This window comes from Sceloporus undulatus, chromosome 1, assembly GCF_019175285.1.
Source record: "Sceloporus undulatus isolate JIND9_A2432 ecotype Alabama chromosome 1, SceUnd_v1.1, whole genome shotgun sequence".
Taxonomy (NCBI): Eukaryota; Metazoa; Chordata; class Lepidosauria; order Squamata; family Phrynosomatidae; genus Sceloporus; species Sceloporus undulatus.
Window position 1 is genome coordinate 104,583,230 of NC_056522.1, and position 23,534 is coordinate 104,606,763.

Here is a 23,534-nt window from a genome sequence, read left to right on the forward strand (position 1 = left end):
TGCCTATGGATGACCTGAGCTTTTAAGTTTCCCATAACTACTTCTTTGCTTGGTGAGAATGTGATAAATACCATCTGTTGAGTATATATTGCTCATATTCATAACTATTGCAGTCATACCATTTTGGATGTAGGTGCACAGTAAATGTGCTGTGCTTTTTAATTGTATTCATAATAGTACCACCTGTTTTCCCTAGTTTTTTTCTGAAGTTTTGTTTCTGAATTCAGGATTGAACTGAAATTCTAGCAATGATGAAATAGGACTATGTTTTATGCTTTGTTTTTTGAAATCCTTAACTCATTCAAGCTCTAATTAATAATAATTTATTTTCAATGAATGATGAAATGATGCGTACTTTAGATTTTGTAATCATCTAATGATAATTTGTCAGTCTTTACAAATGGTAAATTAATCTTTAGTTTAACATTATCAAACTCATTTTCTTCAATTCACTGAAATATATTAAATTTATTTGCTACCTGAAATTAAAAAGTAGAGAAATAACCGCAAAGCATCTTGTTAATTAGTTAGCTTTCATCTTTATTTTAGAAACAGACCAGATCAAAGGGTTATTTCTCAACAAAGCAGAAATACTTCATATAATAACATAATTATTATATGAAGAATGTGTTCTCAGTGTATTGAACAACTTTGATCATGTAAACTATTAGACAGTCTTACCACATAAATTAAAGTGAGAATATTTACATATACTATTAATACAATTGCATGCACACTTCATAGAAGTCATGAGGTTCAATATATGATAGAACTTTCATATTAGCAATATATATATATATATATATATATATATCCTGTATTTGAGAACTTTAAATGGATTTTTCACACACTCAGCTGAGGAACTGATATCACTAATTCAAGGCTTACATGGAGGTACAATAGACTGGTATATTTCTGATATTCTCAATCACTTGACTGTGGTTAAGGAGGTTGACTGTTCCATCATGTACCTCTTTATCCTATTGCCTCTCCCTCTTTGGCATGAATTCTGTCTGTTGCAGCATTTGGTCTTATATTGGCCACAACTAAAATCATTATTGTAATGATCCAGGATCTGAAATTTGAATTTGTTGTCAAAGCTCTTTGTTTAATAGTAAATGTTGTTAATTTTAACCATAGCTAAAGGTCAGTGTCCAGGTAAGCTTTCACCATAGCTGAGGTTAGAAAGGAAATTTATATTGGAGAAGGAAGGGAGAGGGAGCATAAACCTTGTAGATGATTCCATGATCCCTAACCTTGGGGTGAAACAGATGGTCAAAATGAAGTAGCTTCTGGCTGCTTTGGAGTTGTGGCATTTAGACAATGCCACACCTCCAAAGTGGCTGGAAGCTGCGCTGAAGCTATTCTTTGGTCCTTAAGACTGGAGCAAAAGGGAGCTGAGATAAACTGACTCCTGGCAGTACTGGTTGGTCCCTGCATGCACGGCCTGACTTGAAAGCAGGCCATGTGGTCAGCAGGGATCCGACCTGCTTATGGCTTGAGCAGACTCGGTCTGCACTTTCATGCTCTGGTCCCTTGTTAAGAAACTGGGAGTATTATGTATACATCAGGTATGCACAGTGATTTTTCCAGGAAAAATATAACTAAATAATGTTATCTAATCTAACACATCTTAAATATTACATTCAGACACATTCAAAGTTTTATGTGGAAATTTATTTTATTGCTGTATTTCTAATAATGTAAAGAGAATAGTGTATACTTTCCTTGTATTTAACAAAAAATGACAATGCCTGAAAGAACACTTTTTAAAAAGTTGAATGCCTAAAGAAAGCTGTACCTGATGTAACATATATCAACAGTTTAACTTTGTTTTGCTAAGATACAAGTGTAGTACCTTCAGCTTCAACCACAGATAACTTATTAGTTCCATTTTAAGTTTAGAAAAAAAATCAGTTTCAATAAGACATTGAACATTTTATTACACTAAAGGATGTATTTTAGTCTGTAGTCACAAGCAACTTAACACATTTGTCTTGACAACTTGTACTTGTGACTGATAAACAAGGGATTTTGTGAAGTAGAAATAAGCTTAGCAGTGCATTCATTTATTAGTCTATTCCTCTGAACGCTAGGGTTTGTCAATGCTTGTCTCCTTTGAAGAATACAGTAACTAGAACATCATATACTGAATTTAACCCATCTAATATGAATGATTACAGTACAACAATCCAGGCAACTATGGATAAATAAATACAAGGTTTGGGAAATTTTCTACAGAAAAAATAGTCTCAGATTTTCTGCCTCAGATCTTTGGCTCTGTGTAACCTCATTTGTAATATCTCTATTTAATTTTTTAAAAATGTGTGTAAGATAATGACGATTTTACTTTTCTGCACAGTGAAGGACATAAACTTTTATTGTAAAGGAGCATTGTGGACTGGGGATATTTCTTATAACTGCTGTCGAGTACTGCAGAAATGTAAAACATTAGCTTTGTTTGTACTTTCTCCTAATTTTACATTTGAGAAACATGCAGATGTTAATTTTAATACATTGCTCAGTTTCTTCTCCACAAAAATCACTTTTAAAATCTCTACTTAAGTGTATATCTACTTGATTTTTTTTCATATGGAAAAGTCTGTGACCAAGTTCAACATTACTTTGTTGTAAATATGATGGAATAAAATTGTTAACAGCTTGAATTTACAGTCAAGATAGCCACACTTTTAAAACAGATTGCTGAAGAGTTTTTCTAGACTATATAATGATCTAAGTACAGTATACCTATTAATAGCTTATTCAGGACAGACCTCAGCGTATACATTATTCAGAACTTTATCCAACAGTTAAAACTTGATTGGCAATGATACTTAGATAATCTGGCACCAAAGGTTTAAAATTTCTGTTCAACATTTTATAGCTGTTTTTACTAACACATCAATTCAGCAAAACAAAACAAACACTCTAGACAGCAATTTCCTCAGAAAACTTCCTTTTTAGCAGGGCAAGTAAGGTTTAGCTCATGCATAGCTTTGTGACAGTAGGTGTCAAATTGCTGTCCATTACAGGTGCTTTTAACAGTGGCTAATAAGTGGACCGTGCTGCTGATGAAAAGTTGCTTAGTCCAAATGCTAGATTTTCTTGCAAGCATTTCCTCATTCTGGAAGATTCTCGCTTGGTTCTTTTCCCCCTTTGATGTGCTTTTTCCATTGCATAGTGCAGTGAAGATCAATCAAATATGCTGGACTTCAGAGAAGCATCACAATGATGCAGATAAGCAAGAGGCATATTAAGATAAGGCAAAAATTTACAAAGAGCTCCTGAAGCCTTTGGCGTGTTTGTGGGTTCACCTCAATAGTTGAGGCTCTCCTCAGAGCAGAGCGGGTCATGTACTGCACCTTCTCCATGGCAACGGGAAAGCAGAAACTTAAGTATTTTTTTTAGGAAGCCGAGGTTTTCAGGGACAGTGCAAAGTGCTTAAGATCTTCTCTTTGGGGGGATTAAAAATCTTTGTGGAGCTAGGGAGAGCAGGAAAGTGAAGTGTTAGAAAAACGGCAAACAGTGCTTTGGCTAGTGCAAGTGCAGATTACTTTAGAATGGACAGATTACAGTTGGCCCTCCACATTTCCGGCTTTGACTTTTGCAGATTTGATTATTCATGGATCTGATTAATATGTTCTCTCTAGGAATCTCTAGGTCTTCTAGCACAACTTTATAGTCAATGTGCTCCAGAAGTCACACTGAAGGACTGAGTGATTCCTAGAGAGAACACTTCTCTAGGCATTCGTATGTCCTCCAGTGCAATTCTGTGGTCAGTGTCTGGCAGATGTTGACCACAGAGTTGTGTTGGATGGCCTAGAGATTCATAGAGAGGTGTTCTCTCAAGTAAAATAAATAGTGGGGTTTTATTTGCAGTTTTTCAATTTTCATGGGGGTCTTCTACCCCAACGCCAACAAATGTGGAGGGCCTGCTCTACTTGAAATGAAATAAATAATTTCTCATTTCTGTGTAAGACAATTTTCAATCCAAAAGAAATGTTAACAGCAAGACTATTTGTGTCTTTCATTAACATTATACTGTTTCCCTTAGGCTTCTTTCAAAGGCAGTGGTGAATGATGTGGCAGTGAGGTAATTGCTGCTGGTTTCCTCTGTGCCCTTGCCATGTACTCTATCACATGCCCCCAGCAAAGGCTACTGAGATACATACGTGTAATTTTGATCTTATACCTCCCTTCCCCCCAGGTACAACTTCTGTGTACATCTTTAAACTTGTTATAGAGTGATTAAGAGGGATATTGGACATTTGTCACATTAAGACTACAATTCTACATTGAGGAGATGGAACATAACTTTACACTTGTATAGTTAATGTGCCAGTTATGCAACACTGCCTCATTAGTGAATTGCAATGTATACAACCAAATGTACATGCTTTCTCTATATGCAAAGTGCATCATGTGTGATGCTAATCATGCAAGATGTGCATCTATTCTAATCTATGTGCAGCCATGCAAGGTTTGCACATGTGACTGTATATAGTGCACAACAGTACACAAATGGCATTACATGTGCATTTCTGCTTTGGCATCCTTGATTTGAATGTAGCTCTTCCACACTGGGAAAAAAAAGTCCAATTGCTTTTGTAGGGATACTTTTGCATGCACAAGACACCAGAAGTACTCCATTCTTTTCATGACAAGCTAAATGTAGTCCACCAGTAGTGTGTGATGAGTTGCTTATGCAGTGCAAGCCCCTTTTTGTAGATGCCTGTCTAAGAGTGCAAAAACAGTGAGGTTGCCCAGTACCTAGCAGTCCCAAATATATAGCTGAGGGGCTGTGCTGAACTTAGGTCACAACTTGTGGAGGAATGTTTTATATAAATATGCTCCACAATTCCATCTTGTTATATCCATTACTTTTAGCTCTGTTTAATTCTGGATAGATGAAGGACAGTAGGCCATTAGCCATTAAAATATTTGCTTGACTGATACCATGTTCAGTTCTTTTTTCAGGGTCTACATTTGTCGGGAGTAGACACTGTAATAACAAGACAGGCACAAGTATTCTCAGGGGACTTGGTAAAAATGGTATTCCTTCTTCTAGCCAAATATGGACTCAGATACATGAAAATGTTTATCTTGTTCCAAGCAGGCTATACTGAATTAAGTACTAACAGATTAAACACATTTGTTAAGCATGGCTTGACACTTCGCAGACATTTCTCATAATTAGTTAATAGAAATAGTTACATATCTCCAGTTTCTGAACAGGCATACTTTTAATGAAAGTGCATACACTTGTTTCTTCCTGTAATATTTTAGATAAAATATTTTCCATCCTCTTTGGAAAGGTCAGATAGAAGTGTAAATTTGACAAACCAAAAAGTTGCTTGTTTCCTGCAAATTAAATCCAATATCCATTCTTTCTAGAGTCGACCTTCTAAGATAAATGAGATTTACGCCCCATTCATTTCATTATGTCTGCTCTAAGTAGGACAGATGTTGAATTTAGCCCTATATGGTTAAGAAATAACATTTGTCTTTCTTTTATGTCTCTGTTGAAGTGGCATAGCTGGAAAGGCCTTGGTAGGAGATGCGTACTTAGGTATAAATCCTACTTTGTAGCCTTAGCTTCATTGTAGTAAGATTTGTAATAAATATGAAATAAATTGCATTAGTATTCATAATATAGAAGTTCATTTCCTTCTGTTAATGAAAGTGAATTCTTAACCCAGACTTACAACACTGTTATAACACTACTTTTTTCCCCCTGAATTACAACTATGTCTGAATATTTTTTGTTACTACTTCTTGTGATAATCATGGTTTCTTTGAATTTGAATCTCTCAAGCAATTGTAATTCATATACCTGATGGTAATTCATGCTGGAAATGCATCAGTATGAATTTTTCCATGTTCTGTTGAAAGAACACACTGCAGAAGTAATCCAGTTTGATACTGCTTTAACTGGCCTGGCTCAGCGCTAGGGAATTCTGGGGACTGTAGGCTTTTTAAGACATTTAGCCTTCTCTGTTAAAGAGCACTGGTGCCACAATAAACTACAATTCTCAGGATTCCCTAGCACTGAGTCAGGGCAGTTAAAGCAGTCTCAAACTGGATTATTTCTGTAGTGTATTTTGGACCAATATGGCAACTCATAATTTTGACATTAGCAAAAAGAGGTATACATACCTTCTCTGGTTGGCTTCTCTGTGTCTCGTGCAGTGCAGCTAACAACTGATAAAATTCTATAGACATGCTAGTGAACTGTATGCTCTTTTTTGCCTGTATTTTTGCCTGTGTAACTGCTTAGCATAACATAGAACATATTAGAACTGCTATTTCTTACTTATTTTAATGCATGACAGTTGGCACTAGATTTATTCAGATGTATTGGGAAAACCCAAAATAATGAGTCACACCCATTTCTGCTTTCTGCCTGGGAAATCATTATTTTGTAACAGAAACTTAGTATTTTAAACAGTTCTCTTTAAGCTGACCACTTGCTAGAGCCAGCACTTTTACAATAGATTCTTATGCATTCACACCCTAATTTGCCCTTTCATGTATCTTTCCACTCCCATGGCACACTCCCTGAAGCAGGACATTTCACTCTCTGCATGGGATGATTGGCCCTAGATTTGTTCAAGAATTTAAGTCAACATATGCTCAAAACACAAATCAGTGATGAACTTGGAAGCCTTCAGACACCCAGTTTTCCAAAAGCAAGTTGGCCCACAACCTAAACATACAGTCGAATCACTCATGATATATTGTGTTGGATTTTCACACTGAAGCAGTGTGATCCCTGTTGAGGTTTGCAGCATAGAGACCCTTATGTGCACCAGCTGAAAAATGTTTTTGCCTGAACATTGCATGTTTTTTTGCCTGCTTTTGTATCCACTTTTGGTTTCATGATAAGGTTGTTTTAACCAGCATTATATTTTCTATTGTATTAATTATATCATTGTATGGTATGGTTTTAACTTGGTTTGTTTTTTTGGAAGCACTCAGCAAACTCGCTTTGGGGAGGTATAAAAATGCAGTAAATAATTATTTGCTTACTGCATTTCTGTATTGCCCCAAATCCAAAGCTTGCTAGGTGCTTAAAAACAAATAAACAAACCCTTGAAACCATAGCATATATGTTAATATATAGATGAAGCTGCTGGATTTAGAAAATGTTCTGAAGTTTTAGTTATGTGATTTAGCTGTTTTTCTGGAAAAACAAAATTGTTTTACAAGGAATTTCTTGTGTGTGTGTGGGGGGGGGGGGGCTATCAGAAACTGTGCTAGGTCTTTAGCACCAAAACCAGCAGAGAGTCTTGTGGCACTTTGAAAGATGGACTGACTTTATTTTTCATGCATTTCCATGGACTGAAATCCATGAGAACCTGTGCCAAATTAAACTTTTTAAAAGGGTGGTGGTTCAGATAGTTTATAACAGAGTAAAAATGATTGTGTTTATTTCAAATTCTTCTAACTACAGTAGTGCACTTAAACAAAAAAGGGTCATGGCTGTTGATAGGAAGGGAGGGGCAGGGAACGGTACGAGATCTTTGGAGAACATTTTTTTTTGCAATGGCTGATGCCAAAGAAAACTTTTTCATCTTTAAAGTGCCACAAGACTGTTGTTTTCTTACAACGGAGACTTTGGTGAGTACTGGCTCATCAGGCCACTAGAGGTCACCAGTGTACTGCTGTTTCCCATCCAAAAGGTTCATTGAAGAAGAAGCGGATTGTTAATGATAGACAACTCCTTAACAAGATGCTGTAATTTGGAAAATGCAACTCTTTTGTCCCAGCAGTTCTCTGGTTGTCTGTTCCCTGACTCTCTGCCTCCCTGACTCCCGATCTGTGTCACTATACAAATGGCAACAACAAATTATTAATATCCAAACATGTGCCACTTAAATCAGTTGGGCTTAGGGTGGGAGGTTAAGTCAAGAGCCAGGTGGTAACTCTGTGGGAAAACATATCACCATGAGCATTATTATGTAGAGAGATCTTGTAGCATATTTGAGACTAACTGTAAGAAAAAAGTTGGAAACATGAGGTTTCATAGACTTAAGTCTGCTTCCTCAGTAGTAGCATTTAGTGGAGTGAAAAGCCAGGGACAGACCTATACAGTCGGCCCTTCTTATACACTGATTTTTTATACATGGATTCAAGCATCCATGATTTGAAAATGTTCCAAAAAAGTATAATTTGCAAATATCAAACCTTGATTTTCCATTTTTTTAAAATGAGGGACACTATTTTGCTGTGTCATTATATTTACTGGGACTTGATCATCCATGGATTTTGTTATCCACGGGGGATCTTGGAACCAAACCCCAGCGTATAACAAAGGTCCACTGTATATGCCCTTGGTATATGAGAATGTCAATTCAAATTCAGAATCCTTTGTATATAGAAATGAAGTGGCAAGCCCAGTTTTAGATGGTTGATGGTCGTTTGTGAACATTCTCATACATTTCTCTGAAGATGGCACCTACAGATGCTGGTGAAACGTCAGGAGTAAACTCTTCCAGAACACAGCCACATAATCTGAAAAACCCACAAAAAACTTCCTCCTCAGAATACCCATAGGAAAATGGTTCACTGTAATTTTAATAATTAGATTGCTTCTCTAATTTTAGATTGGTTTTCAGTTAAGTTCTCAGTCGTAACAGCAGTACAATACATTGGGCATTTGGTACATTGTGGCCATTTCATGCATTAAGTCGTACCACTTTGTTCACTTATGTTGCCTATTGCAGCAGGGAATAGAGGTGTTTGCATTTATCAGGACATGCTTCAGAATTGCGCAGAACTTTCTAAAATTGTCTGTGATGATGTAACAAAATTATTATGTTATCTTTTGTTTTGAAGACCTCTTGTGGACAAAGAGTAAAATGCAGTTGCTGAATCTACAGAAGAACTAAGAGAAATTGCGTAGAATTCAAAAGCTACAAAATCAAGTACTCTCAGAGTGGAGAGTTCCAAAATTGCTCTGTCTCTGTTGGTATAAACTGTTTTTGTATAGTTATATGTATATATGCCCATGCATGTGTATATGTGTCGTCCGGAAGGAATTCAGAGCGTACAAAACTGTTGAATGTACAGAAAATATTAAGTCAGTGTCTAAAACTTAATAAAATATTACAGTTTTTAGATTACAATACAGGTTTCTACTTAGAATAAGGTTTTCATTATTGATTCAATAATAATTTGTCTCTTTACTAATATTAAAGCTGCAATCCTTTTTACACTTTTATATTTGAATATAATGGAATTTTCTTCCAAGTAAACATATTTAAGATTGCATTGCAAATTGTTATAGATGGAAATAAGAATGCCTATTTCTTTATTTCTTCCTTCCTACTTTCTTTCCTTCCTTTCTTAAAATGGTTGAATGAATGTTGGCTGTACATATTCCTGAGGCTTATTTATTTTTCTGCTTTTCTCATTTGTATTTATAATTATACAGTAATTGGATTTATAATTAGGGGGCACTTTTAAAGAAGCACTTTACTGATTGTGAAGATTGTGTATTACCCATAAAATTATATTGTATGATGTAAATTTAGTTATTGAGTGCTTTCAAGTTACAGCAACCAGTGGAGGGTTGTCTTTGCCTTCCTCTGAGGATGAGAGAGTGTACCTTGCTCAAGGTCACCCAGTAAGTTTCCATGGCCAAGTAGGGATCTGAAACTCACTCCAGAGTTGTGGTCCAACTCAAACCACTGCACCACGCTAGCTGAAATACATACAGTTGGCCCTTCTTATATAAGGATTTTTTATACACGGATTCAAGCATACACGGTTTGAAAATGTTCAAAAAAAGTATAAATTTCAAATGTCAAACCTTAATTTTCCATTTTTTATGAGGGACACCATTTTGCTATGTCATTATATTTAATGGGACTTGAGCATACACGGATTTTGTTTATAAGCGGGGGATCTTGGAACCAAACCCCAGCGTATAACAAGGGTCCACTGTACTTTGCTAATGACAGTGTTTGCAAACCTGCATAACATTAATGGGATTTAAACTATTCCAGTTTACTAGGTAGGATCCAAAAAACTAGACTCCTAGATCTGAGTGTCAAAACATCTTTGGGATCCTGTATTTTGAAATCAGCCCTATCCTTTGCCTGTTTGCAATTGTCTGATATTCTAAGTGAGAGTGAGGAGAAGAGAGAAAAATTCCATTAAGCATGCAGGGACCTTTTGGCTTCCCTTGTTATTTCCACCCAGGCATTATTTGTATAAACATTAGACCCCAAGCAACATTCCTATAAAATATACGATTACAGTAAAAGATACAGTTGGCCCTCTGTATCAACAGATTCTGCACTCACAGATTCAACTATTGATAGCTTGAAAATACTTTTTTTAAAAATCCAGAAAAACAAACATTGATTTTCCCATTATATATAAGGGAAACCATTTTGCTATCGCATTGTATATAACGGGACTTGAGCATCCATGGATTTTAGTACCCAGGGTGGTTGGGTGGGTTCTGGAACCAAACCGCAGTGTATATCCTCAGACCATAACAACTTAATTGCTTAACTGAAATGTGAATGTTTCAAAGAAGCTGGTTAGTTTAAAAAAGAGTAAGATAATGTTCCTTTACAACAGAAAATTGAGTTAGCTGAGCATAAGGGTAAGAAAATTTAAATATGTCTGGTATTTTGAATGTGGTAGCATCTAATACACCCCCAAGAATCATGCTGAAATGTAGCTTGACTTAGTTTTTGTCATGCCACACTTCTTCGTACCTCTCCCCCTACTTCTCTTTTTTGTTCAGAGACACAGATCATAATTAGAAATGCTTGTTATGTCTGCATATGTTATAAAATAAGTTTAGAAAGATGCAGAAGGCAACTGATGTTGGTATTTTGTATTAGATTCCTTTTTCTCAACAAAAGCTGTAGACTTATTAGGATAGTTTGTTTAAAAATGCACAAATCCTAGTATATTAGTAATAAAGCAAATATTCTTACCTCAACAACCAGTGATTACTGAATTGTATGATGCTATTCCCTGAGAAACTAAAAGTCGTTCTCTGTCATCAGCTTTGTGGGAACAACTGAAGTTGGTGGAGGGAAAAAATAACAAAAGTTTCATAGGCAGGGCTCATGATGTCATTCAGGAATCTAACTCTGATGATTGGTTATAGAAGAGCCTTTATAAGACCAGGGACATTGCAGGGATAGCCACATTTAGAACAGTGATGTTTAACATCTGAACTATCAGGAGCAATAAGGAGTTTATATGTTTGCAGGAAAAAAAATGGGGGGAAAGACATGATAGTGGATTCTTTTAATAAGAGTGGTAACATGGTGGTTGCCAGTTTTACGTTATAAGTTCTGATTGTAGTGAACACTGGGATAAATTTTCTTTATGATACTGTACTTCCTGATAGAGTGTGGTGTAGTGGTTGGAGTATTGGACTAGAACACTAGGAGACTGGGATTCAAATCCCCACTTGGCCATGGAAGCCTCCTGGGCGACCTTGGGCAAATTTCACTCTATCATCTTCAGTAGAAAGCAAGGGCACATCACCTCTCAACAAAGTTTGCAAAGAAGACCCCATGATAGGTTTGCCATAAGTCAAAAATGACTTGAAAGCACACAACAACTGTACTTCTACTTTTAAGTAACTGTTCTATAAAACTATTTAGAACATGAAAAACTGAAACACATGTTTTGCCTTTACAGATACCAATAGTACCGTAAGTATATGTTTTCTCAGTGAGCAGAATAGAGGTCTACCAAAATACAGGCTGAGTTTCCCTTATCCAAAATGCTTGGGACAAGAAGTGTTTTGGTTTTTGGATTATTATTATTATAATTTGGATTTTGGAATATTTGCATATACATAATAAGCTATCTTGGAGATGGAACATAACTCTAAACAAAAAGGTTATTTATGTTCCACATGTACCTTATACATACAGCCAGAAGGTACTTCTATGCACAGCATTTTAAATAATTTTGTGCATGAACCAGTCTGTGTACAGTGAACCATCAGAAAGTAAAAGTGTCACTATGAGGCTATACAGACTGGCTTGAAGTGCTGGAGTGGGGGCGGTGTGGGGGCGTGGTGTTTGGACAATGCACATCCTGATGCTGTTCTCATGCTGGTGTCACGCTGCCTGCCTACCCGCATGGCAGGCGGCGTCATGGTGCTCCTTTGGCACGATGTTTATATGACACACACTGAAAGGCACACCAAAAAGTGCAGCCACAGCGGCAAGGACACCTTTTTGCTGGCTCTAAAAGGAGCGGCATTACGCCATTTTTTTAGAGCTGGCAAAGCGCTGGATCGGGGCTGCGGTGTGCCGATCCAGTGCTGAAAGAGGGCGGTGCGCTGCTCTATCAAGGGGGTGGTCTGCTTCACCTCTGTGTCAACTAATGTGAGAATTTTAGATTTTGGAGTATTTTGGAATTCCTGATAAGGGAGACTCAACCTGTATGTAACTAGCTCAGTACACCTCCTGTGGTTTTGCATGAGTGGGGGCATCAGTTCTAGGAGCCTAATTTGGCTTGTGAAGGATCCAGTTCCCCATATCAATTCCCAAAGCTTTACCACCCTCTGACTAATGGAGCGGAGAACAGCCTCCATCCATTTCCTCTGACTGTGAAGGGAAGGGGAAGGGGGAGCAAATCTGGCTACACTGAGCTAGCATTTTCCATCGCCACCTTAGAGTAAAGAAAAGAGGGGAGCAGCATAGCTTGGTTCTTGCCTGAAGAACCCTGTTTGGGGCTTTGGATAGATTCTCATGAACACACTTCCTGTCTTATCTGGACTGTAGAAGGCTGGTGCCATATTGGAGGAGACCTGGCCCACTAACCTGAAGTGGTTGTCTACTCTTCAGCTGAGGCACACACACCCCAACCCTATAGATGTTTCTGGTCAGAATGGGAGATCCGCACTGGAGACCCTGTTGCATGTGCCACTACCCTAAGAGAGCTAGGTTGGTGGGGGCTTCCTCAGTTGTAGCACTTCTCTTGTACAGTTCCATCCCAAGAAAAGTTAGGTTGACTCCATCTCATTTGAATTTCCAGCAAACAACCAAGCCTGCATTGTTTTGTAGGGCATCTGGTTTGTAAAACCAGAGTTGACTTTGGGGTCTTTTAATTGTGTGTGTGTTTTAAAACTCTATATTTTTTTTTTGCTAGTACAGTGGTACCCCGGGATACGAATGCGCCGGGTTACGAATTTTTCGGGATACGAACAAATCCCATAGGGATTTATTGCTTCGGCTTACGAAGGTTTCTTCGGGTTACGAAAAAACCGCGGCGCTATTTTCCGCCACCGGAGGGCAGCAGAGAGCTATTTTTCCATTAGCGCCTATGGGAATTCGGCTTACGAAGGTATTTCGGGTTACGAAATTAACCGCGGAACGAATTAATTTCGTAACCCGGGGTACCACTGTAATCTGCTTTTAATTGTTGTGAATCATCTTGGACCCCTTGTTATGCTGAGAAGCAATAAACAAATAGTTTAGTAAGCAAGACTCTTGATACTTGGCAAATGAAGTGAATCTTCCTTGTTGTGCCATATATTCCAGTATGCTGGCACATGGTATCAGTTCATCAGAAGTCTTGAAATCACTGTATTGTAAAAACAGTAGTACTAATCGTTGATGCATGAGATATAAAGGACTGTATTTTGCTTCAAACCTTGCAGCCCAGTCTTGTTTGTGTCTTTTGGAAGCAATTTGATGCAAGTCTTCCTTCTAAGATTAGTAAGTCATATTAGCAATTGATCAGTCATATGCATGTAAACATGTAGTGCAAGTGCTCAACAGCAGATCAGTAACACCTTGCCTTACTTGCCAGCTGTTGTACCCATAGAATTAACTTGCTAGTATGTTCTTCCACACCCACATATTTTAAAATCCCAAATAATCTAAAGTGATAGATGCCTGCAGCTGAAGATTTGTTTGGTATCCCACCTCACATGACCTTTTGCCTTTGTTGCTGTCTTAGGAACACTATGCAATCCTGCTATGGGTTGTGTTGATTAGAGAAGTCACCTGGTAGCTCTCTCTTTTGCACACATCCAAAAGACACATTGCGTTCACAGGACTTAGATCAGGTGACCTGTGCTGCCTGGTGTGCCTTGCCCATCTATATTGTGATCTAGAACTCCAAAAGACTCCTTTCTGTCTTCACTGGTAGACGAGAAGTTACCTCTTTTCTGCCAACAGCACACAGGTGCTCAGCCTGTTTTATCAGTACAGCGGACCCTTGTTATACACTGGGGTTTGGTTCCAAGATCCCCCGTGGATAACAAAATCCATTTATGCTCAAGTCCCATTAAATATAATGACATAGCAAAATGGTGTCCCTTATAAAAAATGGAAAATCAAGGTTTGATATTTGAAATTTATACTTTTTTTTTGAACATTTTCAAACCGTGTATGCTTGAATCTGTGTATAAAAAATCTGTGTATAAGGAGGGCCGACTGTAGTTGCTGTATGAGGCTTTGCTTTCCTGCTTTCTCCAAGAATCCTCCTTTTTCACAGCAGTTCTCTTTCGCTTCACTGTTCTTTAGCTGTTTGCTTTTACTTACTTGCTCACATATAAATACATGCATGCATTCTAATTCTAATTGTTTTGGGTGCTGTACAGACTGGTGCAAAGCGCCGGCCTGCACACATACTAGGGTTGCCTCGGGGCGTCCTTTCCAGACGCCCCACAACCCTAGTATGTTGTTGCAGCGTTGGAATGGTGCCGCCCTTTCTACATGGGTGCTGCCATTACGATGTCATGGCCGCACCACCTCCAAATGGGGTGGTGCAGACGTGACGTCTTGATGCCGCTGAAGGGCGCTTGGGGTGCCCTTTCAGCAGCAACAGAAGGAGCTTCGTGTATCGCTGGCGCGACCTTTAAACAGCTGCGCCAGCAATACAAAGAGAAAAGGGGCCATGGCCCCTTTCTCCCTTTCCATGCCGCTGTCGGGGTGTCCTTGGGGCTTGATGCTTTTTCCATAAGTGCCTTCTCAATGCACATGTCATACTTATGCCCATATTTAGCTCCTTACTTGGAACTAACATCTTGCTTCCCAATATCTCATTAAACTATCTTTTGTGGTTGGGCACCCTTAGCCCCTGGGTTCCATCTTTCCTGAGATCTAGTTCAGCTTTTTAACTTCACTTTCACTCCATTCTCCCACAGCGCTTCCTATCCTTAGGTTTTATTTTAAGTTTTAATCCCTGCCCAGTTAAACCTTGCATACAAGATGGCTTGAAAAACATACTACAGTGGACCCTTGATATCTGCTGGGGTTTGGTTCCAGGACCAAATAATAAAATCCATGGATGCTCAAGTCCCATTAAATACAGTAAAATGGTGTCCCTTATATAAAATGGCAACATCAAGGTTTGCTTTTTAGAATTCGTATCTTTTTGGAATATTTTCAAGCAGTGGGTGGTTGAATCCATAGATGAAGAATCCATGGATATGTAGGGTCAACTGTAGTTTTGTTTCTTGTAGAACTCAAATAAAGGGATACTTTGGTTAATGAAGTGGATGTGTTCTTGAACATTACTTATTTAACAGAAGCTTTGATACCAGAGGCAGAAATAATATGGACAGAACAGAGATAGGTTCCCACACTACAAAATATACAAGCACTTTGAACATATTTCAACAGACTTTTTATTCAGAACTAAAGATATGCATATGCAAAATGAAACAACCCGGTCAGGTAAGCCTTGCATGAGTAACCAAAAATATGGGGAATCTTCTGGAGAAGCATCAAGGTAGATAGAAAAGTGGATGCTGGTAAAAGAAAGACAAAATCCTAATACATTCCATTTTGGTAGTCAAATCTATAGATCTGTATTTTTTTTCCTCACATGCAGGGGGAAGCTGGTGAGGCGCTCTCTCTTTCTCTTTGTTTTGCTGTTTATGTTCGTGTTCAGGAATGGATTCCAAAGGCAGCATCTATTCACTTTGCCTGTTGTAAGGGAGGCACACAGGGCTACAGTTCATTTGGGTGGAGCAGAATCCTTCCCTTCTGCTCAAGCTTTATTGCATTATTTACTACACACATGCTTCTGCAACTAAACGATGAAAGTGTGTGTTTCTCCACCCCTCCTTTGCAATGATGTTGTTGCTAAAAAACATCTGGCTAGACAGAGGACAAGGAGGAAAGGGGGTCTGGGCAGGCATGAAAAGACTTTGTGAAAAGAAGTTTCTTTGTCAGAAGCTTCATTAGTAGTGGGTTGCCTGTATTGTAAATATTCCATAACATCAACCTGCATAGTTATTCTCTTTTAGAAGCTTTGTCACCAGACACTTAATATTATGTTTCATCCAGACCTACTTCCTGAAGTAGATAAAAATGCCCCATCCATGCCTGCATTTACTATTTGCAAGAGGTATGTGTGCACCTGCATATTATGGAGAAAGGGGAAACAACTTTCTGAAGATAAATTAGTCATTAATTCAAAAAGAAATATTATACATTTCATTTTTGGGATGAAAAAGAAAAAAATGAAAATTGTTAAATGACTAGGAATAGTTGTATATATACAAGCAATACGTGTTTTTAAACTTTGGGCCAGTTTCCTTTTTCTTCAAGGGACAAAAATGTGCAGCTGCTGCTTACATGGCCTTAAATGGAAATGATCTGGGCTTTCTCCAGAGGGATTAGGAATCTACCGCTGGAGCATGTTGCTCCTTATTTATTTAGAGATCTGGTAGAAAATTCAGGATTACATGTAAGGAGGGGAGGCATTTTGTACCTTGTTGTTGTAGCGTATTTGGCATTACACCACCACATTTATCTATACAGTGGAGATAATTCTGACAATGTGCATATACTCATTTTAAAAAACTGCAGCTGTTATCTCTCTCTTTGTATGGTGAACAGATGCTCATTTGTATAAAGTCTGATATAAAGTCTATAACAGTATGATCCTACAAACGTCTTGAACCTCAGAATTCACATGCAAGACAACATGGTGGCTGAGGAAGCAGAGTGTCACATTATTGATTCAGGCTATTCGACTCAGATTGTTGTGACTCCATTCCTAGAAGTTACTGCTCAAACCAGAGTACCCAAGATTTGAGGCACCAGTGTTCAAATTTAAGTGTTTCTGGAAGGGCCCATTGCATGTAGATGTAAGCCTTGGCACCTCCAGTTAAAGAATATCAAACAGCACAGCTTGGAAAGCCTATATAATCATCATAAGAGTTGTTCACTGTATCAGTATAAGGAGTTTCATATGTTTGTGTTTCATATGGGATTAAGACTTGCAAGCAGCATGGGAGGAAAAAGCAGCCTACTCCATATGACTATAACCTTCAAGAGAAAGCATGAAAATGTTATGTTTGTTAAGTCAGATTCATCTTATGGGAAATAGCTAATGTTAAGACAAACTAAGGATCTTACACAGAGATAACATAACATGAGAAGACTATGCAGACTCCCTCTTCTGAAAAGAGGCAGTTTTAAAACTTTTATTGGGATTGACTTTTTAGTTATATGTTCGTTCTCTTATTTGGTTCTGTCATTTTTTCCCCCAGACTGCCCTCTTGATGAGACCCTTGGCTTATTTAAAGTTGCCTTTCTTTTAAAAAAAGAATTTATTGCTTTAGAAAAAAAAGGAAAATATTCACTGGGAACGCAACCAGAACATTTCGTTAACTAATAACAAATAAGACCAAATTTAGAATGTTATGATAAGAGTATGAGAATGCTACTAATTCTTTGTTCTATACCCTGGACTGGGTTTGAAAGGATGTGAAAGATGATATGTGAACACAGTATTTCTTACAGCTGCAGTAAAAAAGAGGGAAAAAACATTTAAAATCTTCTGTATTCTGACTTATTGTGAATCTGAAAATAAACATTAAGCAATACTTTTTCAGAAGTTTTCTGTTATGTTTGGCTTTGAAATATACTGTGAATGTTTTCATAAGAGCCAAATTATCTTATGTGTATGAGATGTGTATTATTTTGTGTTTCATGCATCATGATGTAAAGCATCATAATCCCGCCACAGATATTAATGTGTGTGCTTTATTTACAACAATCACTATCTGAGCGTGTGCAAACATGGAAAAATTGAGATACATAGTCAAAGAGAATGCATATATACAAATAATAGTTAAGTTGTAATAACTTAGAATTATGAAAAAACAAAGTTCATTGGAAATAAATCCAGGGTTCTTGTGTATTTGAGAGTCACGAACCTGTTAAATTTGACTCAGCTGGTGGCTAGTTTTAAATTTTGATGGAATTTCTTTGGTTTCTTTGGCCCATCGACCTGTTTAGAAAACTTATAAAAACAAAGCTAAAGACTAGATTGTTTGTTCAGACTGCACAGTATGCATTCATAATCTTGTTCCACTCCCATCCCTGGTGTAACATGTTGCTGTAGAAAACATCACATATTTGGCAAAACAGCACCAGTTGATGTGCTAGGAGTCTTGTAACTTGGGAACTGTGTTGAGTGTTTTTCTGATAAACTGTTCCAGGAAGCAGTGAGATTAGCTGTGTTCTTTGACATGTTATGAGTGCTGGATGAACGCAGAGGCAAAGGCATATGAAGGAGAGATAAAAGACTGCAAAGCCAATTGAGGTTCTCTTCTAGTAACCAAGAATTCTGGAGCTGGATTATCTCCACTTTAACAGCAATTATAGACTAGAGGCCAAAGATTGCATTTGTCACTCAAGCTGTTATGATTTTTAAGCCACGGTTTACATTTTTACCAGGAGAATATTCTAGCCTTGTCCCCAGCTAAGTGGAGTAATGCACAGGAAGCATGGCCTTTAAAACTTAGGCGATCACTCCAAGTCAAGCATTAACATGAGCTGAGTCTTTCCAGCTAAAATAAATTGATATACACAATTTACTCCCTTTGGGCTGCTTGCACTTGTCTCTAGAAAAAAGGAGAAAGCATCATTAGCTTTCCAAATCCTTAACCCTCCAGATGTTTTAAACTATCGCTCCCACCAGCTCCCAGCCATCATGGTCAGGCATAGTGGAACTGTAGTCCAAAACATCTGGAGGCTACCAGGTTGGTAAAGAGAAATACAAGCAGTGGCAGCTTTCTGATGGTATGATAGCCACTGAGCTATTAAGGGGGGTAGGGTTCTCATATCCTCATTGTTGGATAAAGCAGTGAAGACAGGGGCAACCAAAAGCACCTAAGGGGACCATGATGCCCTTAGTTGTGGACTGATGGTGCTGACTTGTTAAACAAATTCACTTTTGAATTCCCCCTGCTTCAGTACCTTATGGGAACCCTCTCTTCCCTCATTTATGTTTTAGGAGTGGTGCCGTTCTTACTCTCAAATAGTAAGGATGAATATGATTTAAACCTTTGTCATGTGTAACTCTCTGCTATATTCAGTAAGCAATGGAACACCAAAAGTGTAATTTTTCACTTGTTAATTCAGATGACAGTTCCCTTTATTTAAATGGGTTTTACTCCTGGTTAAGGGTGTCAAGAATTATAGGTTGATTGCTTAACTTAGGTTTCATGGCAGTTAACGTAGAGAATATGCCAGGTTCTTATCTAAAGCAACATAGATCTTTCTTTTTTCTTATTATATCAATAAAATAAGTGGTACTCATTTCAGTGTTCTGTTAGGGATGACCAACACAATGTGTGAAGTCAGTATTCTGTTCCACTCTTTTCACTGGAAATGTACATATAGATGTATTGTAGTTAACAACTGTGTGAGAGTCAAAGGGGTAATATGATGGTATAAGCAGGTAGAGCACAGAGTGTTGATTCCATTGATTCCTGTGTGTTAGATCTGGCCCTGTTTTGTGGTTAAGGGTTTTGCAGCTTAGTGGTTAAGACGCCAGTTCTGATGTTCAGAAGGTTGGCAGTTCAAGGCCTGAGTGCTGCATGATAGGGTGCGCTCCTGTCACTAGTCCCAGCTTCTGCCAGCCTAGCAGTTCGAAAGCATGCAAATGCAAGTAGATAAATAGGTACCACTTCAGTAGGAAGGTAACAGAGTTTCGTGAAGTCATGCTGTCCGCATGACCACCAGAGTAGTCCTTGGACAATACTGGCTCTTTGGCTTAGTAAAGGAGATGAGCACTGCCCGCTACAGTCAGTTACAACTAGACATTCGTGTCAAGGGACTACCTTTACCTTTACCTTTTTACCTTTGCCAGCTATAAACAGACCATTTGATTGGCTTGTGTCTTAGTGTAAGTAAACAAAATACTTTTTCTTCTTCTCTGTTTAAAGTAGCAAAATCACCCAGACTTTCCTACTGTCTTCTCATGTGTTTAAATTAGATGAGTGTACTTTGTCACCAACGTCTGTGTAATATAAGAGTGCCAATACAGGTAACTGGTTTTAGAAGATCCATTAATGGCACAGACATTTTTTGTCATTAGATTTTACATTCTCCTGCATTCTCTTTTCATTCATAGCTACTATGTCCACACACACAAACCACTCTTAGAAACATCCTGTATGGATGGAAGATGCAGATTTTTCTCATGTATCTTTTTATCAAGTTGCTGGCTTTTGTAAGTCAAGTGTCCTTCCAAGTGCCCTTCATAGTGTCAGGCAGTAGAGGTTCATTTTCTGGGAAGAAGCCAAACAGTTAAGCCCTTTAATTTATTCTTCCCAGTTAGTTGTGTGACAGTCTTTCACCCAGTAATATCTGTGAGCTTCTTTTAGTTACTATGCAAGGTCAGTTTGCTTTTCCATGGGGTAGTAATCAACACTAGTATCAGAAGAATTCTTCTTCCCTTTATGAGGGCCTGGTTGTGCTACTTTCCTTGTCTGAGTTTATCCATCTCTAATGCAATCTTCCTCTTTTCCTGCTGCTGTCCACCTTTCCAAGCTTTAATGTCTTTTCTAGCGAGTTTTGTCTTGTCATAATATGGCATGACAGTCTCAGTTAAGTCATCTTGACTTCTAGGAATAGATTTGGCCTTATTTGTTCCAGAACCCATTTGTTTGTCTTTTTAGCAGTCCATTGAACTCATATCCAGCACCACATTTCAAATGAGTTGATTTCCTTTCTATCAGCTTTCTTCACTGTCCAGCTTTCACAACAATACAGAGAAATGCGAACTATGGCTTGGTACAGATTGTCGCTCTGCGGCAGCCTGGGACTGAAATTAGGGCTCGGGAGAGCGGAGCGTCCGCTCACTCCTTGCTCTCCTGGTGCCATTTTGGGCACGCATGTTTTAATGATGTGCCTTGTGCACAGTGTCCAAACAGCACGGTGCACAAGAGAGATCACTACACCGCGCCAGGGCACTAATGGCGCCTTGGCAGTGGCTCGGCAGCTCCTTTTTGGAGCCGATTGTTGCTGTGCCCATGCAGTTGCCACGGCAACAATCCGGGTCAGAAAGGAGTGGCATCTCACTGTCCTTTCCTGCCCGTCTGCACCAGGCCTATGATATCTTGGATAATCATGACATTAATATTCAGTGAAATATCATTACTCATCATGATCTTATTTAATTCTTGTTGCCCTACCAAGTCCTGGTCTTCTTCTAATGTCTTGGCTGCATTCTGATTAATGATTGAGCCAAAGTATGGAAAATCTTGAAGCATTTCAGCATCTTCATCATTTGCTTTAAAGTTATGCAATTTATGTGTGGTCATTTTGTGTGTGTGTGTGTGTGTTCAACTGTAAATCTGCCTTTACACTTTTTTCTTTGATTTTCTTCAGTAATCATTTCATGTCTCTGCTATTTTTTGTTGCTGATGGTGAAATCTACATATCTTAAACTGTTGTTCCTTTCTCCAGTTTTCACACCTCCTTCTTCTGAGGCTAATCATGATTTACATACAATAGTTTCAAGTTAAACAGATAGGGTGTTAAAATGCAGCCTTGCCTGATTTTCTCTATCTTCTGTCCTAACTGTAGCCTCTTGTCCTGAGTACAAGTTACCCATTAAGTTAATCAAATGCTGTGGCACACCCATTTCTTTCAGACCAAACCATAGTTTTTCTTGATCTATGCAATCAAAGGCTTTGTTTATCCTTCACAGATTTTCTTTTGGAATTATTTTGTGCACTCCATTATTTAACACATTTGCAATATGATCTCTAGTGCCACTTTCTTTCTGCAACCCAGGTTTGACATCTGGCATCTCTTGTTCTATATACAAGTATGATAAAAATGTTTGTTGCAGAATTCTGAGCATCAGTTTGCTTGCATGGGAAATTAGTGTGATCGTTCTGGTGTTGCTGCAATTCCTCGTGTCCCCTTTCTTGGGGGCTGGAATATAAATTGAGCATTTCCAATCTGTGGGCCATTGTTTTGTTTTCTATATTTGTTGGAAGATTGTTGTTAGTACTAGAGTGGATTTGTAGACAAAAGCAGTTCTGTTGGTATGCCATCTGTTGCTGGTGAATTTTTTCTTCAAAGTGCTCTGAGTGCAACATTCACTTCATTTCTAATTCACTAATAGTTCCTCGCATACCAAATATTTTCCTGGCTACTGAGTCCATCTTCTTCCTCTTTCCCTCCCCCTTCTTTCTTTTCTTTTCAGCTCATAACAGCACTATTTATGTTTTCCTTAGTCACTACAATCCTATTCCTGTAACTTCTGCAATCTGAGCAGTTAGGAAAACTCTCCATTTCGAAGCATCTTTATACCTTAATATTATACAGTACACTATGCAGCCTTGGTACACAATGAAGATTAAACTAGCTTTATTAACAAAACATGCTGTATATGCATATGTATCCAAAGTTTTCTTAGGTTGTCAGACAACCAGTCAAAACATTTAACATTTACCTTGACCTTTGTGTGAACATTAGTGCTAACTTCAAACTGAGTATTGTGTGACTTAATATTCCTACAGTATTTTCTAGCTCATCATTAACAATTTTCAAATAGTCCTATTACTGTGCATTTGTTGTATCATGTACTAAACAGCTTCAAAGAAGCTGAGAGATTGCAGTGATCTATATTGAATTCAAATGTAATGGGAAGATAATATGAACACTTATTAAAACAAGTGCTTCTATACTTAGGAGAGAGACCTTCTGTTATCACTGGAAAATTCCAGACACACTTGCTCTGAACATCATCTGAAGTGCCACCTAGACATGTTGTCCACAACATTGGCCAGAAAATATGTGGAAGGCTTGTTGGCAAATGTGCTACTGATTTTGGAGCTGGGTTTTGAGGAACGACTTTCTTTGGTGAGATAGGCGTTAGATTTCTTTTAAAACAGTGCTTGCAAACAAAATTTTAGTTGCTCCATTTTTAGCATTTAGATGTTAGTCTAACCCTTCTTCTGTTGCTAATGTCTGCCAGCTCTAGCAGTGCTATGAAGAAAAAAGGGATGATTGTGAACATCACAAATGAGACATACTAGAGTTTTGTCGCAATTTGGTGAGCATTACATTGATTCTTTTAGAGGAGAGTAGTACCTTTTGGTTAACCATGGAAAGGGTAGCAGCATATTGTGAGTGGGTCTATGAGCGATTTTCAATGTTCTGCCAATCTGTAGACCCACTAAATGAATAAAATTATGTCACTCAGAAGAGGATTACGAAACATTCAGCTGGGTTTTAACTTAGCATAAACATGTGCATTGAAATCAGAATTCAGAG

General features: G+C 38.1%; 2 protein-coding genes across 5 annotated transcripts in view; one reads left to right on the forward strand and one right to left on the reverse strand.

Moving 5' to 3' along the window:
* The window catches only part of CEP85L (centrosomal protein 85 like), a 184,733-nt gene that overhangs the window by 111,528 nt on the left and 49,671 nt on the right, over positions 1 to 23,534 (forward strand). The window lies entirely within an intron of this gene.
* On the reverse strand, positions 1,656 to 11,095 carry PLN (phospholamban). Its single transcript, XM_042445875.1, has 2 exons — positions 10,959 to 11,095; positions 1,656 to 3,482 (listed from the first exon to the last, which is right to left on the reverse strand). Exon 2 carries the CDS (start codon positions 3,369 to 3,371, stop codon positions 3,213 to 3,215), a length of 159 nt encoding a protein of 52 aa, XP_042301809.1. The 5' UTR covers positions 3,372 to 3,482; positions 10,959 to 11,095; the 3' UTR covers positions 1,656 to 3,212.